This window comes from Lycium barbarum, chromosome 5 (assembly GCF_019175385.1).
Source record: "Lycium barbarum isolate Lr01 chromosome 5, ASM1917538v2, whole genome shotgun sequence".
NCBI lineage: Eukaryota > Viridiplantae > Streptophyta > Magnoliopsida > Solanales > Solanaceae > Lycium > Lycium barbarum.
The window spans coordinates 135,246,922-135,260,738 of NC_083341.1; the positions used below are offsets into that span (position 1 = coordinate 135,246,922).

The 13,817-nt window shown below is 35.0% G+C and overlaps 1 protein-coding gene across 1 annotated transcript; it reads right to left on the reverse strand.

The window, feature by feature from the left end:
• Window positions 1–1,925: 1,925 nt before the first annotated feature.
• On the reverse strand, window positions 1,926–7,223 carry LOC132641726 (rust resistance kinase Lr10-like). Its single transcript, XM_060358806.1, has 3 exons — window positions 5,873–7,223; window positions 5,676–5,756; window positions 1,926–3,215 (listed from the first exon to the last, which is right to left on the reverse strand). The coding sequence occupies exons 1-3, from the start codon at window positions 6,585–6,587 to the stop codon at window positions 2,089–2,091; spliced, it is 1,923 nt and encodes a 640-aa protein (XP_060214789.1). The 5' UTR covers window positions 6,588–7,223; the 3' UTR covers window positions 1,926–2,088.
• Window positions 7,224–13,817: the final 6,594 nt, after the last annotated feature.

The following is a 13,817-nucleotide window of genomic DNA, read 5'->3' on the forward strand; positions in this document are numbered from 1 at the left end:
CAAAGATTCTTGATGGTTACAATTGATATGACATGGAATCGAAGAAATTATGTGCCTCCATAAAAATGTGGTCCAAGAAGAACATCTCTGACTCCCCAAATAATACGTGTGATCAAATAAATTGGAATAACAGATTGAGGGAGTGCTTGTTTTAGATACGTTGATCGAAATTAAGCTTGAGGAGGGCTAAAGTTTGGTAATACAAATTTACCATGGTTGTGGCACGTGTTAAAACATTCTTTTTCAGCATATAATGGACTGCCTTCACCAGCAAAAATACCTTGATAACACTTTTGGTAACATGGTTCATGTCCTGGTTCAATCTTTAATTTTTGCCCCGCAAATTCATACACTGGTCCCTCAGGACCGTTGGGGTGTGGGTGTGGGTGGGGTCCGGGGTGAGTGTGGGTGTCGGGATGAGGTTCGGGGTGGGGGTAGCCGGGGTGTGGGTGGGGTTCGGGGTGAGGGTGGCCGGGGTGTGGGTGGGGTTCGGGGTGGGGGTGGGGGTGGGGGTGGGGATGCATTTCCTCATGTGCCCATGCAAATTTGCTTGAAACAAAGATAGTAACAATGGCAATAAAAAGTATAGTTGTCATATTCTTGTTGATAGCCATTATTTCTTTAATTCCCTCTGTTCTTTCTTGTTGACTGTGAGAAAGTTAAAAGAGGGAACAAAAAGATAATATGAGGATGATAGGAACAACGGTGATTTTTATAGGTGAAAGAATGATATATATTGTTGAAAATTACATTTTGGCATAGAGTATTTAGTGGATGTCCATAAAAAATTCTAAGGTAGGAAAGGGATGTCCATCAAAAGTTTAATGTGGTGAAGAGAGAAACAAGGGAGAAAAAAAGGAAGTTATGAAACTTTTGATGAGTTTAAATTTTTATATGATCCTGTAAAAAACATTTATAAAATTAGGTTGTTTATGAGATAATTACATGTAATATTGGATTTTTTTGGTTTTTTAAAGCATATATGAGTCAGGTACTAGGCTGATAGGAGGTTTTTGGTTAAAATGAGTTGACTTTAACATTTTTCAATTTTTGGCTTAAATGCATCATAAAAAGTGTTTGAATATATCACTTTCGGGCTTGAGTAACTTTGAGTGAATAGCCAAAATATGAGCACTGGTCGCTTTATCTATATTTCAAAATCCAAGGTAAGGTCTGTGATGTCCATGGCAGAGGCTTGGTCAAAGAGGACTACTAGACGTATAGCTGATATAAGTTTTTGAAGGATAGATTCACATGACACCTTAGGTAAATCTCATATAAGAATGGGAGAGGAAAGTGAAGGGCATTATAAGGTAGAACACAAGTTTCTATGGTATGCACGCTTTTAGGCTTGATGATGAGGTAGCCAACAGATCTATAAGGTTTGTTGGGCCAAATCGGACAATCCGTGACAAGGTTGTGAACAACAAACCTAATGTGCTTCGACCCTTTACTAGATCCGCACATTGCAGGAGCTTAGTGCAGTAAGTTGCCCTATATATCTTGGTTTCCCTCTCTCTCTTTCTTGAGATAAAATGCAATGAGCTGCAGTGGCAAGACTGAAGTCTGAGATTGCATTTTCTTCAGTACCAACCGAGATTCCAAGCAAATTTTTTCACTAGCTTTAAGTACAAAATAAGTCTTATTCTTGTGCAAATTTGATGTCTCTTAGAATCTCAGAAATACTATGAAAATCCCAGCAACCTCTATGACACTTCTTCATTTGACAGAACCTATTTTCATTATTAATTGACATACAGTATGGTCTGATGCCAATTCAGTAAATCATCTTAACTAAGATATGAGGCAGAAATCAGAAAGAATTCTAACAATCATAAATAATGTTTGATCTGCTTCACCAGACCAAATACTCCTGCAGATTGTGTCTAGGATGCCATTAAATTCATATAAGTAGAATGTACATTCCAATTATATCAAATGCAGCAGTAATGAAATTCCCCAGGCAAATCACTGATCTTTTAGCGATGTTATTAAGAAAAACATGAATTTATTGCTTCCCACACTCAAGAACATACAAGTACATTGAGGAAAATTATATAAAAAAAATGAGACTACACAAATGATAGCTTACATATCAACAAACAAAGACCAGGTCAGTTCTACTGCTGATGAATCTCCCTCTGTTCTTGATGGAGAATAAAGGTAAGGTTTGGGAGGAATTGGCAAAGAGACTAGGTTCCCTTCTAACATTTCCCCAACCTTACTCATGGATGGTCGATTTGAGGGATCAGTTTGTATGCACCATAAGCTCACCATTACCATCTTTCTTGCACATTCTTTCTCCTCTTCATTCATTATCCCGGTTAATTGAAGCTCTTCGTCTAGTTCAATACGTTGATAGAGCCAATGTGGAAAGTAGATTTCACTTGTGCGATCAACTCCAACATCAACATTTTTTCTTCCTCCAACCATCTCTAGGACCATCATTCCGTAGCTATAGACATCAGACTTGTGAGAGACACCTCCCAAGTTTCTGCAAACGATTTCTGGAGCAATATAACCAATAGTCCCACGTGGACCTAACATTGACACAATGCTCTCCTTTTTCATGCACATTTTGGCAAGACCAAAGTCGGAGATCTTAGGACAAAAATCTTCATCGAGCAGGATATTATGAGGCTTTATATCAAAATGCAAAATTCTAGTGGTACAACCACGATGCAAGTACTCCAATCCTCGAGCAATGCCTAGTGCGATTTTGTACAATATTGGCCAACCCAATTGGCGAATTTTTTCAGATCTTTCCTCATAGATAAACTTTTCAAGAGATCCATTTGGCATGAATTCATATACAAGAGCTCTTTTGCGACCCTCAAAACAAAATCCCACAAGGCTCACTATGTTAACATGTGATGTCCTGCTAATACTTGCCACCTCGTTAATGAAATCTTCACCAGTTCCTTTTAGTTCATTCAGGACCTTCACTGCCACGTGGCTCCCGTTACGCAAATTTCCTCTGTATACATTACCAAATCCTCCTTGGCCTAGTTTGCTTCTGAAGCGACCGGTGATTCTTTTGATGTCTGTATAATTGTATCTCTTTGGAGCGTATGACCCATAGTTCTCTAAGAAAGCTTCAACTTTTTTGTGATCCTCAGCATTAGATTCCCAAAACCTGAGGTATTTGTAGCACAAAATCTTTTCTCTGAAGTAGAAGAGTAAAACCAACAGTCCAACTGTAAACAAAACTGCACCTGTGGAAAAAAAAAAAAAAAAAAAAGCAGTCATGCACCATCAGAGAAAGTGAAATAATTCTATTCTGAAAGTATATGTACTATCTAGGAAATAGTCTGCTTTTGGGACAATTCAAATTGTATATATGTACAAAAAAGAAATACAAGTCGAAAGAGCAAAAGGAAAATAATTGTATCTGTTGAAGTTTTTGGGCAGCAGAGGGAGATAAAGTGTAGCAACACTGGGTTCATCTGAACCAGTACTATCGACGCATAACATAAATTTCTGTGGATGTCCACTAAGAACCTTAAAAAGGTTGGACCCATAGAGCTTATATCCTGGATCTGCCTCTGCTGTGCAGTGGCAGTTTCATAAAAGAAAATAGAAGATGATTTACCTGTGGCCACTGAGAACCAGGTTGTCCTTAGGTGACCCCTTTTTGATGTTCCTGCTATTAGATTACTAGAGTTACCTGTGGCCACTGAGAACCAGGTTGTCCTTAGGTGACCCATTTTTGATGTTCATGCTATTAGATTACTAACATCTGCAACTCTAACACTTGTGAGTTTCAGATTATAAAAACCTCTCTCTGGTTAAGCGAAAAGTCTATTAAGGAAGAAGAAGGAGAATAAGAGTTTAATTGAAAACGGAGACAGTTTGAAGCCTAGACGTATATTTGATGCCACAAAGTTGTTGAAGCTTAGGGTCCCCATGCAGGTGTAATCAAGCATGGACATCAGAGCACTATCAGATTGTGTGGCCTAAACTACGATGTGAAGATAATGACACAGAAAGAAGCAAACAAAACAAAAACCAGCATGGGTTGTGAATATACTCCAGCTTATGGTGGTCTATCTTACACAATCACATAACCAAGAATATTTTCACTGTTATTACTTTACAACAACAACAACAACAACAACCCAGTGAAATCCCACAACGTGGGGTCTGGGGAGGGTAGAGTGTACGCAGACCTTACTCCTACCAAGGTAGGATGGCTGTTTCCGAGAGACCCTCGACTCAATAAAAAACATAATAAGAGGTCAGATACGGCTAAGAGATTCAAAGCGATATGGAAATGAAGTAACGCAAGCGACACAGATAACATAGAATAATCAAAGCACAGGAAATAACAGATAATAGCATAATAGCATAAATTAGAGCACAAGAAATTATACTACGATAATGCGACTATTAATAAGGCAGGGTAATGAGACTATCTACTAGCCTTCTACCCTAATATGGGTCCTCCAAACCCTCCTATCTAAGGTCATGTCCTCGGTAAGCTGTAACTGCGCCATGTCGTGTCTAATTACCTCTCCCCAATACTTCTTTGGCCTACCCCTACCTCGTCTGAAACCATCCATGGCCAACCTCTCACACCTCCGCACTGGGGCATCCGTGTCTCTCCTCTTCACATGCCCAAACCATCTCAATCTCGCTTCTCGCATCTTGTCTTCCACCGAGGCCACTCCCACCTTGTCCCGAATATCCTCATTCCTAATCCTGTCACTCCTGGTGTGGCCACACATCCATCTCAACATTCTCATCTCAGCAACTTTCATCTTTCACTGTTATTACTTTCTACTATATAAAACACGGGATACTGTTATTGCATCATATCATTTAGTGATATGGAATAAGAAAGGGCCTTAACAAATGGTAACTTGACTTTGAAAATGGAGCACATTATATGGAGATGTCTACTATTCTGACAACGAAATTTGTTGGTTTTGTCAGACATTGACCTCCAACATAGTGTCATTGGTAACAGTCATCAGACAGTTTCCATTCTAATAGAATTTCAGGACCTAACCAGTTTAACAAATCACCATGACTTGACTGAATTGGCAATCTAATAAGTGTACAGTTGGTAGGAAGATTGTCTGCTCCTATGTATTCATCACCATCTGTGGAAAGATTGTAGTATATGCTAAAGCCTTCACAGCCATTGTATATATTATAACCAGCAAAACGATCGTTAACGTTTAGGAGATTATTACTGGTAGTGTTGCATTTGAAGAAGTTGTTAAGATTAAGCATATTGAAAGAAATAGAAGGAGAGTTTGGAAGGGAGATTTTTTTGTTAAAAGCCTGGCACTTGTGTTGCCTCAACGTGGTTTCAAGCTTCAGGTTCCCAAGCCAAAGTATATACTGCCTCCCTCGACATCATGATTAGAAATATCTGACAATTTCCTTGTCGAGTGGAGGTGGGATGAACTAAATTTCCCCTTCTTGTAACGCCAGATAAAGTATACAACTAAACAAGCTATCATCACCGATCCTACTCCACCAAAGACCGGAAGAGAAATTAGTAATCCATACATCTTGTGTAACCTAAATTATTTAAGTCTCTTCTTTATGTTTCTTTATTGCTAGAGAAAGGTTATGAGCTTATACAAAATGATGAAAATTTAAATTATATGCATGAATATTTTGTAATAAGAATAACATGGCAGAAATTAAATATATTTTATTACCTGTGCGCAGAATCCACTCCACCATATTGCTTCCAGTTGTTTCTTTTCTTTCATCGCTACTACTTGTAGTTGATTTTTCATCTACAAAGGAGGGCAATGTTTCCAAGTATACTATCAATATGTGGCATGAAACAGGAAAGGGACTTAAGAAGCATGAACTTGACCTTGAAAGGATAGATTTTTTTGGAGATGTCTACCTTTCTGACAATAAAATTTGTTGGTTTTATCAGTCTGGCATTGACCTCCACCATAGTGACATTGGTAACAGTCATCAGACAGTTTCCATTCTACTAGAATTTCGGGACCTAACCAGTCGAACAAACCACCATGACTTGACTGAATTGGCAATCTGATAAGTGTACAGTTGGTAGGAAGATTGTCTGCTCCTATGTATTCATCACCATCTCGGGAAAGCTTGTAGTATATGCTAAAGCCTTCACAGCCATTGTACATATTATAACCAGCAAAACGATCTTTCTTCTTCCGAGTAACGTTTAGGGGATTATTACTGGTAGTGTTGCATTTGAAGAAGTTGTTACTGTTAATCATATGGAAATAAATAGAAGGAGAGTTTGGAAGGGAGAAATTTTTGTTAAAAGTCTGGCACTTGTGTTGCCTCAATGTGGTTTCAAGCTTCGGGTCCCCAAGCCAAACAGATGAATCAATAATCTGTAAAGCATAGTACCAATCTTCTTCAGGAAGCAGTCGGATTTTCGGAAATGGTTTAGCATCACAACCAGACATAGAAATAATTCCACAGTCAGGTTGTGTAGAAAGATAGAAAGGAAAGCTCAAGTCAGTAAAATTTCCACATGCAAAGGACTTTGGACAAGTTGAATCATTGTTTCCCTTTGCCTGAACTAAGATCAGAAGAAGAGATAGAAGGAAGCTTACAAATGAAGTGATAGCCATATCGAAACTACTGATTAAAAAATCAATATCTTATCTGAAGAAGAGGAAGATTAGATTATGAACTCAGTTGTTCACATCACTTGTGTTTAAAAGCACAGCGGATTTGGAAAAGTTGTTGAGAAACGTATATTAGGTGCTGTGAGGGAAGACTCAAAAAGAAACATGTGGAACCAAACGTATAAGAAGGGTTTGGACTTATTAGGGAAAAGAAAGGTGAAGAAAAAGGAAATGTTCACATTAGCTTTTGTAGCAATTGATACCAGTAGAAAGACTTGACTTCTTGACTCTGCACTATAACAACTATTTCTCATCATTTTCAGGACCAAAGTCTCCAAGAATCGCAACTTACCTTGTTGTCGAGTTCACAGAACTTCACTCTGAATTTAAATGGAATCACCGTTGCTCACCTTAAACCAATGAAAACCAATCTACATAAATAAATAAATAAGACAATTGCTTCAATGTCTAAGGTTATAGCAACTTAAAGAGAAAGGTAAAAATACTTGTGAACAACAAGTGGAGAGGAAAGAAAATTAAAGCTTGAACAACTCCAAATTTGGTATTTGATTGATGAAGCAAAAGCGGGTGAGGGCCTGAGGGGTGTGGCAGCTGAGATGAAAAAAATCTTATGTTTTGGTTTTCTTGGACTTGGCTGCTTGGCCAATTTGCGTTCTATTGTTTTATGTCCCTGCATTTTTTTTTAAACTTTTTGTATATAAATACTAGAAATGTAAATAAATGTAGTAACAGCTATGGTTATTCAGCAAAAAAAAATAAAAAAAAATAGAAGTTATGCCTATAAAAAAGAAGAAGGGTTAATTACCCATACACTCCTGTAATATAATTCAGTTCAAATATAATTCTTGTATTTTAAAATAAAACACTTAAACTCCATATATCACGGAAATTCTACACTTATACTCCTTATGAGGTTTATCCAAAACTATGTATAATAAAATATAATTATTCAAAGACAATTTAGAATTATAAATCAAAAGTTTTTTATGTAAGTGGACGAATAAATAAATAAATAAACTAAAAAAAATTCTCATATAATAAAATACTATAATTAAAATAAATGAAAGTAAGTTACATGTTTAAAGTGAAGGAAAGTTATTACTATTTGTTGGATATTTTATTAAGTAATCAATGTTCATTTCTTATTATAAGTTTCGAAAGATACATGTTTCAGAATATGTGTATTCTCTATTTTAATCAAATGCTTGAAAAAAGAGATTTTAAAAAGGCTTATCTTCTCTATTAAATTTCTTAAGAACAAATATAAAAATACTTCTAATTTTAAATTTAATTTAATTTTAAATAAGTATATTCAAAAATTTAATTTCGGATATACCTCATAGGGAGTGCAAGTGTAGAATTTATATAATATAAGGAATATAAGTGTTTGATTTATTTTGTATATTGAATTATGATATTGTTTTAGGGTCATATGCTCCAATATTAATTATATTACATTATTAATTTTAAAATTTAATTAGATTCATCATAATTATCAGGTTATTGAAATTGATATGCTTTTCTTGAGCCGATTATGTTACGGAAACAACTTCTCTACCTACCAATGTAGGGGTAAGGTGTTCGTACACTCTACCCTCTTGAAACCCTACTTGTAGAACTACACTTGGTATGTTGTTGTATCAATTTATTGAAATTATAATATACGATAACATCAATAACTTGTTTTGCTTATTTAAATTGATCAATAAAATTAGATACAAGCACATAATTATTTAGTAAATTGATAATTCAAACATCCTACATGACAACTAGCACAGTAGCGGTTCTTACCCCTTTGCACCAGCAATTAGTTTCACCAGCAAGGGTTGAGAAAAGCAATTGTCGGGGGGGGGGGGGGGGGGGGTTCAGAGTAGACAATTGAGTGCACAAGTGAGGGCTAACTTCCTTCCTAATGAAGAAGGAGGCTTCCTCATTTCCCAATAACTTGGATGGTCTGGAATATTAGAGGACTCAACAGAAGGTACATACAAAAAGAGTTGAGCCTCTACATCAAGGAGAATAAAATAAAGTTTATTGGTATTTTGGAGACTAGAGTTAAGGAGCATAATGCCTGCAGCATCACTGGTAAAGTTGCTCCTTACTGGAAAGCCATTCATAATTACTCTTGTGCAGTGAATGGTAGAATATGGATCACGTGGGATGATTGTCACGCCCCAAAACCCACCCTAGACGTGACCGGCATCCGACATCATGAACAACATCGGAAGAACCTAAACGACACAATAGTAACACTTGAATCCGCCAGGTTCAACATTCGCCTCCAACAGTATATAAAATAAAGGTAAACAAATCATGCATATTTGAATTAAATTAGCGGAAGTCTTTAGTAATCAATACTTAGTCAAACGTAACAACGTGCCCGAGAGTTAATCAATAACTCAACAACTACCCACAAGAATGTAAACTATGGAGCTTCTAAGATAAATGATTAATAGTCTGACTCATCGGGATGCAACTCGGAAAACTAATATAATGAGTAAATAAATAAATAGCGTGTCCCACGAATGAATGTGTGGGCTCACCAAATCAGCAACAACAACAAGTCCTTCCTAAACGCCCGGAATATCAAGAACCTGCTCTTTTCCGTTACATAACATACCATCAAAGACAACAATGGTATGCCTTAGTACTTCGTACTCAGTGAGTGCCTCGAGGACAATAAGTAATGTGAAAATAAAGTACAATAATACATAAAGAAATCAGTCCTAAAATCACGTGAAACCAATGTAACAATTATTCAATTTGTGTATCTCAATAAGAATTATCAAAAACCGATTATAAGGCCTCTTGTCAAGGTACAACTTCAAAAATGCTTTTCAATTGATCATAATTAACAACAACAATTCCATGAGAGAAAATAAGAATATCACCCATGCCAATACATGCCCAAGAATCAAGCACATCGAAGGGGTGATCGTAGAGGTTCCCTTGTCACAGCACCACACCGGAATATGGAATTCTCGGTGGCTATCCTTCCTCCCGAATAGCTAGGCATTAACCGCACTCCGGGTAGCGAACCCGGTAGTGGCCACTCTTCCTCCCGAATGGCTAGGAAATTACCACACTAGGATCCATAGTGACTACCCTTCCTCCCGAGTAGCTAGGCATAAACGCACCGGAATATGAAATCCTCGGTGACCACTCATCCTCCCGAATTGCTAGGCAAAATCACATCAACAGAGTTCATGGCATAAAAGCCGAATTACAATTCATCTCAAGGTAGTCACATCACCATTTACCATTAAGGTTCATTATGCCATATCGTAAAGATAAATCATTTAAAAGAATGTTTTGAAAACGTATAACTTCTTTACGAAAGATTCCATGTCCTAATTCATCAATGAGAATATCATTACCAACCCTTAACCATCATTATTAAGCATCTCTTATAGAGGAAAACATTCATAATATCACATACATATATGAGGTTTATTACAATCTAGGTTTAATGTGGGTTTGTCCCCTCACACACATTAACCACCATTTAGACATGAATTAGAGTTCAAGAAACATGAAAAGATTACTTTTCTTTTCATCCATTAAAGAAGCTTGAATGGACTTTATAATTCCAACAATAGTTTCAAAAAGTGATTTTCATTCAAAATAAGTTTTCAAAAGAGAGACATACCTTAACACGTTAAACAAAGTTTAACAATTTACTTTTCTAATGAAGAACACCCAAACCCTAGCTTGAATCACTTTGAGAAGAATTTTGTTGCAAACCCTAGGTTTTGGTCACAAGAGTCATGTTAAGAATCATGAGTTTGATGTTAGAATGGATTAATAATATTAAGGATGTTCTTACCTTTGATTTGACGACTTGGAGGAATGATTTTCGTCCTTAGGGTTGTTCAGAAAGTGGAGGAATAAACAAAACAAGTATCTTATTTATATTTTTCTGGTGAAAACGGGCCAAAGGACATCCTCGGAGGACGGGCCGTCCTTCGTGTTACGGACCGTCCTTTGCAACGTCCTTTAGTGGAAATTTCCAGAGAGTTCTAGTGATTTTTGAGGTGTTACGGTCCGTAACGTCTCACCGTAACATGTACAGGTCAAATTTCCAGCGAAGACAGACTTTAGTAAAATAGGCATAACTTTTTGTACGCAACTTTTCTTTGGCTGGGCGACCTACCGTTGGAAAGGTATTTCAAAGCTCTACAACTTTCATCAAGAAATAATTTCCTAATTCTCAACACATTTTCATGAACATCTCCCAAAAGACAGACCTACCAAAACTTAGGCATTTAAGAGCCCTTAAGAACTTCAATTGTTGGTTTGATTTCAAAACCAACAATTATTTTTACTCCGGGAGGGATTTGGTTTCTTAAGATCAATCGTGGTTATACATAGTTCTATATACTCTCCTGGGATTTTTTCTCAAAATTTTTTCTTATTCATGGACATTTATTGTTATTGATTCTCTAATTAATTTCCTTTGAATTATTGTCTTTGTTCTATTCTAGCGGTGATCTCTCTCAACAAAGCAATTATTTTGTAACTTTGATTTCGTATTATTAACATTTCTTATCTGGTCATAGTAAAAGTGACTTGGCACCTCTCTTGATTAAAAAAAATTATTTAACTTTTTTATTCTTTTTATTTTTGAGTTTTCTTTTCTACTTTTCATTCACTTTATTTTCAAAAGTCTAAAATTATTTAATATTTTGATAGTTTCTCTTTCCATGCCTTTACGTATTCCATGTTAATTAAATGAATTTTTAAGGTGAAAACTGTTTACCTCCCTCACGTTAGATTACTCCTTCCGGTTAAATGTTGTTCAACTTTTATTTTTCCCATCAATAATGTCAATATCTTTTAGAACTTATTAACTTTCATTGTTCATAATAATTTCCTCTCACTTATATCTTCATTGCATGAATTGCAGGCGGTGATAAACAATAGAGTGGCGTAAATAATTTGGACAGATCCAAATGAAATTAATAGTGACATACCGTACAAGAAAATTAACAACTTGCTGGAACTAAAAAATAAAAAATCTGTATGGAAGGTAAGTATATAAAAGAGGTTGTCACTTCTCCTTCTTTGTTATATGAATCAATATTTTTCTTTTTAATTTATTACGATGATAAGTCATTTTCTTGCAATTAAATATAGGCTTATTCAATTAATAAATATGTGAAACGAAAGTTCAAACAACATTAATCAATAAACAACTATATAAAGGCAAGAAATGGTATCCATTTTCCTCAAGGGTGTTTTTCGGTTTAGTATTTTTTAATCTCTCTCTCTCTTTTTTTTTTTTTTTTTAATATATGAATTGCCATGGTTATAAGATGGAGATCATTTGATATGAAATTGTACGAGAATTTTGACTTTTTAAATATTCATCCGAGTTCTCAGATATTACTTTCTGTATTTTTCTATTTTCTTTTCACCCTCGCTTTTGGTGCTTCTTAATCTCTTCTTCTTTTCTTCCATATTTACAGATATATATTTTGGAAAACTAATTTAAAAGTTTATTCATAAAATATTTTGCAGGCAAAGTGGATCTCACACGTGAAAATCAGCCTATAACAGATAAGTTTCTAACAATTATTTACAGTCATGTTTCATTCATTGTTGGAAAACTATTTACTTAAAAACATTATTGTCCTTCTGCCTTATTTTTATTTTGTCTTAATATTAAAAAGCCTAAAAATTGCATACAACATTCAACTATTATTGAGAGGTACAGAACTGGTGGGAAAAAAAAGTATTATAAGAATATATAGGAGATTAATAGTTGTGGTGAATTTTTTAGTATTAGAAGTTTTATTGAATTCCTTCTTATATAAATTCTTGAATAGAGTTTAAGAAATATAATGTAACCTTATTTAAAAGTAAAATGTATTTTTATTTTAAGTGACAATAAATATCAATAGAGTGGGCTCACTATCATCAGATTGAGCTCGAATTTTTACCCTTTAAATTTCGTGTAATGCATCGCATATTCTAAAATTATTAACATCGTTTAAAAATAATTTGTATTGATTAGTATGGTATACACATGTGTTGCACGTGTTCAAAACTAGTAAGACTAAAAGTGGAAGTTTCTATCTTCAAAGTTGAATTACAATTTTGCTCCTGCAGTAAATCAAAATATAATAATAGTCCAAAAATGTTGATGGATATTTATATCCTTTTAAAATATAATAATCAGTTAATATTACTATATTAGTAATCATAATATACATAACTGTAAATGCATTAACAACATATAACTCATCTTAATATCCCCCGTAGTCTTCCGCTTTCCAGTCATTATTACTCCTCCGTTTTACCCTTTCTCATTAGAAAGATAACCTCTAAGGGACATTTGGTATGATGTAGGGAATAATAATTTTGGGATAAAAATTTAGTACCACTATATTTCTTATTTGGTTCCTATTTCTGGGATAAGTTATTCCAGGATTAAAAATAGTGCTGGGATAAGTTATTTCTGACATCTCAGGATAACTTATCCCAGGATAAAACAATGAAAATGACAAGAATAACCCTGAAGTCTCTCAAGCTCTTTTTCTACTACATAAGGTGGGGATATTTTTGTAAACAAACAGTTTTTTCTTCAAAAAATATGCAATTGATGTCACTTTTAAAACAACAAACCAAACAATCAATAAGAAATAATACTAAAATAACTTATTCCAATATAATTAATCCAACATAACTTATCCCATCATAACTTCTCTTCAAACCAAACGACCCCTAAGTATTTAACCAAAAAAGTTTGTCATGAAATTTAAAGTTTGCCTTGAAATTTATAGCAATTTAATATGTGAGTCTATTCATTTTCAGTTACATTTTCAAAATCCCATATTTTTTGTTGCCGGTACATTCAGTCTTACTCATAAAAGGTGAATAATTAAAAAGGTGCATTCACTGATTTATTAATTAGCATAGATCAAATTCATCTTGATAATTGCCAATTGCATATGAAAAGTCATTCCTCACTTCTATAAATATAAAAACTGATGGTTCAAACAAGTGCTCCAAGTTTAGATGAAAAGCCAGAGGAATAAAAAGAAAAAGTTCAGTGCAGGCGGAGAGCCTAACGAGAACGACTCTTCATTATTGAGTACAAAATCTTAGCCACCGAGTGTAATTGGCAACTTATATAGCTAATCAGACATTTTTTTTTCATAATCAGACTCAATACAATAACTGAAATGAAAAAATTAGAAGAGACAAGCT